A 4,715-nucleotide genomic window follows, 5' to 3' on the forward strand; every position below is an offset into this window, starting at 1 on the left:
CCCCAAACCCCACCCCCTACCCCCAAATATAATCCACTCTGCAACCCTTATTGCATACTCCTACGATAAAAATAATGCCCTAAAATATAATAAGAGTCTCTTCAGTTTTATACTCTGCATGGAGAGATACTGATAGTTGCACTTTAGATGGCTACTCATGTCTGTAAGACACCAGCTGCTCTCACCAGAGGAGGGTGTAAGAACATTGTAGACTGAGTACGCCTTGATGTCCCTTATGACTGTGCAGACTGAGTACACCTTGATGTCCCTTATGTCTGTGCTCCTAAAGCTCCAAAACCCATAGTGATTTTAGTGGGTGATCTTTCCAGAAGATTTCATTTTTATTTCAGAGTTTACAAATCATACTGAATTTTCATTCAGTCATTCAGAAATCAAGGCCTTTCTGGGTGGACTCAGATCCCCAGAGCTTTCATTTAGCAGCTGAGCACATTAACAATTTTAATCATCCAGGGAATCAAATAAACTGCAAGATAGTAATAATTAATTGAAACAAATACTTGAGTTCCAGCTAATTTTCAGAAGTGAACCAGCAGAGTAAGTTGACCCTACAGCATTGGTAGGCCCTGACGTGGAACATTTAGAATGTTGCAGTACAGTGGAAAGGGCACATCTTTGGGAAATGAGAAGAGAATAGGGAATTTGGGAGAAAGCAGAATAGTTTCTTATACTAGGAAATTAAAAAGTGGTAAGAGGTAGGGTTATTTATTATTGTCATCCCCTTAAGTGGTTAGAATAGACTCATAGGCAGGCGATGAAGGGTTCAGAGAATTGGTAACAGAATTTTTATATGTCCATGCCAGGCAGACCATTACTAGCATTTTACTTCTTATTCATTTGAGAATCAATTTTCATCTCTGTGTTTTCATTCCAGTAAAGCATTGTCTTCCCAAAATAGCATCAAAAGTGTCTGAGGGACTTGGTAGCCGTTTTCCAGCATTACTTGAGTTTTCTTTTTCTATCCCTGTGAACAATGATAATTAAACTGTTGTCCTGCCTTGCCTTTTAAAAAATATATATATATTTAATTTGAGGAAAAGTTTACAAATTATTTGTTTTACATTCAGTCATTCATATATATTTTGTTTTATGTCATTATTGTTGTTGTTGTTATGTGCCATCGAGTCACTTGCAACTCATAGCGACCTTATGTACAAGATCCCTAAACGCTGTTTTATCCTGGGCCAACCTAGCCATCTCAAACACATTTGGTCATGTACATTTTTATAGCTTTAATAATAGATTAATTATGGTGATCAGTGTTTGTATATTACTTTTCTCTTAACTTATCGATTTAATGAATTTCCCCCCCCCCTTCCCACCCCTGGTGACTATCCAAAATTAATTTTTTGTGTAAACCTTTCCTTAGATTTTTGTAATAGTGGTCTTATACTGTGAAAGTCTTTGTGACTGATTCATTTTACATAGCATAAAATACTCTAGATACATCCATCTTATGGACTGATGCTGCATACTTTTTTGTAGTTTCCTTTGTTCATCTACTTTTCTATGCTGATTTCATTTTTTAATAGATTTTCTTATCATTTCCTTTATTGCTGTTGTTTAGTTTTCTGTCTTTATGATTTTCCTCATTGCTTTTGATGAGAAAGTTTCTAATTTTCCTAGAAGTTACCCTACAGATTTTTTATTCCCATCTAAATAACGATTTACTTTATCCTGAAATCTTCTTTTCACTTAAAAGTGCTATAATTACACTTCTTTTTCCTTCTCTTTGCTTTGTATTTTTGTCATTTGTGAACTGCTAACCTCATTTCCCATTTTTCAATTCATATATGTGTTACTTTGTATATTTCTGTGTTTGCATCAGTTTCTGGGTGATGTTGCCATGTATGTTAATTTCATATTGTTGTTGGTCTTGTTGCTTCATGGCCCTGCTCTTGACAGACACTTCTGCTATTGGTTATCTTGTCTCTGAAATACTGTCTTATTTCATTGTGTTTTTTGCTGATTCCCTTGTCGATTTAAACTGAGTAGTAGAATGGCTCTCGTAGTGAGGAATGCTGTATGTGGCGCTCTGTAAATATTCACACAACCCAGACACCAGCACGGTTAGCATTAACCTTCTGTGTCTTTAGGTTGTAGTTCCCCCGCTCCCTGGAAAAGCGTTTTTGCGTCAACTTCCTTTTAGAGGAGATGATGGAATCTTTGATGACAGTTTTATTGAGGAAAGAAAGCAAGGGCTGGAGCAGTTTATAAACAAGTAAGTGCCGTGTGTGTGTGTGTGTGTGTGTGTGTGTGTGTGTGTGTGTGTGTACACACACACACCGTCAAATCAGATCTGACTGGTACAGGAGGAGATTGTCCCTCCTTCCCCGGCAGAGCATCTGGTGGATTCAAACCATGCGCCTCTGGGATTGTAGTTGCAGCTCCTTGCCACTAGGCCACCAGAGCTCCCCAAGTAAGTGCCTTCTATACCTCAAGGTGCAAGAATGAACAGCTTCAAAGATTCAAATTTAGGTGATATTAGAAATTTAAGGACACTCCGGTGGCCTGGTCTGTAGAGCTGCACTGCTAGTCGAGAAGCCATCCCTGTGGTGATTTGAATCCACCAGTGGCTCCGAGGGAGAAAGATGAGCAATCTTCCCCCCCTTTTGTGATTTACAGTCTCAGAAATCCACTGCAGGGTCAGTGAATTGGATACTGGTTCCATCTTGATGGCAGTGAATTAATTGAGCTTGAGTACTAGAAATTTAGATCTAAATTACTAATTACCTTTCTTTTTGGTCATTTCCTAACTAACTTTTCATATAATTTAAACAAAGTGAAATTATCTGACAAGTTGAATATCGTGTGATAAATATTAACACACTTGCATGATTGAAATGAGTATCTCTGTATTGACCTGAGTTTCATATTTGTTTTCTTGGCTAATTTATGCAAATTACATTTAAAATTACAGTATTTAAAAAAATATCATTTTACTTATGATTCTTTGATGTAAGGTATGTTCTAGCATGAACAATAAAACGTACAATACACTTGCAATCATTTTGTTTGATTGCAGATGGAGTTATTATCAGCATGTCTTGTGTAAAGGTGCACATTTTAAATTTTCATAGCAAGATGTATTCTTTTGAAAATAGAAGACTTGAGATTGTTTATCTTTTATTTTAGAAAATCATAATAAGCTCTACACCAAAATTTCTAGTTGTCAGTTTTAGTCATTTGAAATATATTTTTTTAAAGGCCAGTATAATAGGGAGCATTATGCCAGGAAGGAGCTTAGTCTAGTTTTGCATTGGCCTTCAGTTTGACCAAATCAAGTCAGATCCTAGTGAATATTCTTGTCTGAACTTACTACTCAGTGAATGCACTTGAATTTTTACCTTGTGAGTTGAAGATCTGCAAGTGGCAAACAGAAGGGAAGGGTTTTACCTCTTGCTTCTCTACCTTGGCACACGACTTAATTGCCTTTTCATGAACATACATGTTTTTGGAGGTCAGTGCTGCTTTGTTGTTGCTTGGTGCCTTTGAGTTGACTTTGACTCATTACATACAACTGCATGTGACAGAATGAAACCGCTCCATATGATTTTCTAGGTTATATTTTTTACAGGAGCAGAGCTTCAGGTCTTTCTCCCAAAAACCTACTGTGTGGGTTTAAATCAGCTTTTTTATTAGCAGCCAACTACTTATTTGTTTTACAGCCACAGCCAAGATTCCTAGTGCTACATTCAGAAACTTCAAAACTTAGTACACTATTAAAGCCAACTCAGAACTGACCCGTCAGTGGGGTTTCAAGAGACTAAATCACTTGGAAAGAGATAGCCCTTCATTCTCCCTCAGGGCTCTTGATGGATTAGAACTGCCAGAGAGACATTACCTTTGGATAGCAGTACAACTCCCTATGGACTGCACCACCAGAACACCCTAATTCTGTATTAGATTTTTTCTGTTTCAAACTGTGGTTGCCAATCTGGTCTTAAGTATAATGTTTAGCCTGTGATGAAACATTTTTCCTAAAAACATAAGAACATCTTTGCCTACTTACTACTATTTGGAGCTTTTATTGAATTTAAGTGTATCTTTAATTCATTTGGTATAATATTCTTACATACTTTCCTTCTTTAAAATCTTAGTATCAATAGCATGCTTCAGTTTTAAAATTAAAATTCATTTAGGTTTCTAACAAATAGACTGATTTACATGTTGAGAAGCTGATTGTATGTGCACACCAGAAGCAGTGAAAAGCTAGTCCGGGATCAAATACTCTGGTGAACTGAAAGATAGAAACTGTACCATTAATTGGTAAAGTACAGATTAACAGGCACTCCAGAGTAACAGTTAGTATTACTACAGTTTACTTGCCTTCTAACATTAACATATGTGTGTTGACATGTCTTCCTATCACTTTTGTAAAATATGGGACTAAACTTGTTTTTTTATTCCTAGGGTCGCTGGTCATCCCCTGGCACAGAATGAACGTTGTCTCCACATGTTTTTACAGGATGAAATAATAGATAAAAGTTATACTCCATCCAAAATAAGACATGCCTGAAATTTGGCAAGAAGGAAGCAAAAACAAACAAACAAACAAACTTTCCATGACTAGTAATGCTATGTATGCACCGGTGAAGAAGTTCTAACTAACTTTTAGCATGCTGCACATCAGCTGGTATGACATGCCTTCAGTATACTAACACTCATTATGATGCTCACTTTTGTTTGTTTTGGCA

General features: G+C 36.6%; 1 protein-coding gene across 2 annotated transcripts in view; it reads left to right on the forward strand.

The window, feature by feature from the left end:
* The window catches only part of LOC102860842 (sorting nexin-3-like), a 71,428-nt gene extending 66,713 nt beyond the window's left edge, over positions 1–4,715 (forward strand). The window contains exons 3-4 of one of the 2 annotated variants that reach the window (XM_006881167.1): positions 2,115–2,239; positions 4,432–4,715. In XM_006881167.1, coding sequence (XP_006881229.1) covers positions 2,115–2,239; positions 4,432–4,537 — 231 coding nt within the window. In that variant the 3' untranslated portion in view covers positions 4,538–4,715. The remainder of the gene's footprint in view (positions 1–2,114; positions 2,240–4,431) is intronic. The other variant, XM_006881168.1, reaches the window with a different exon arrangement.

This window comes from Elephantulus edwardii, unplaced genomic scaffold, assembly GCF_000299155.1.
Source record: "Elephantulus edwardii isolate Elephantulus edwardi_28Jun2011 unplaced genomic scaffold, EleEdw1.0 scaffold00013, whole genome shotgun sequence".
Classification (NCBI taxonomy): Eukaryota; Metazoa; Chordata; class Mammalia; order Macroscelidea; family Macroscelididae; genus Elephantulus; species Elephantulus edwardii.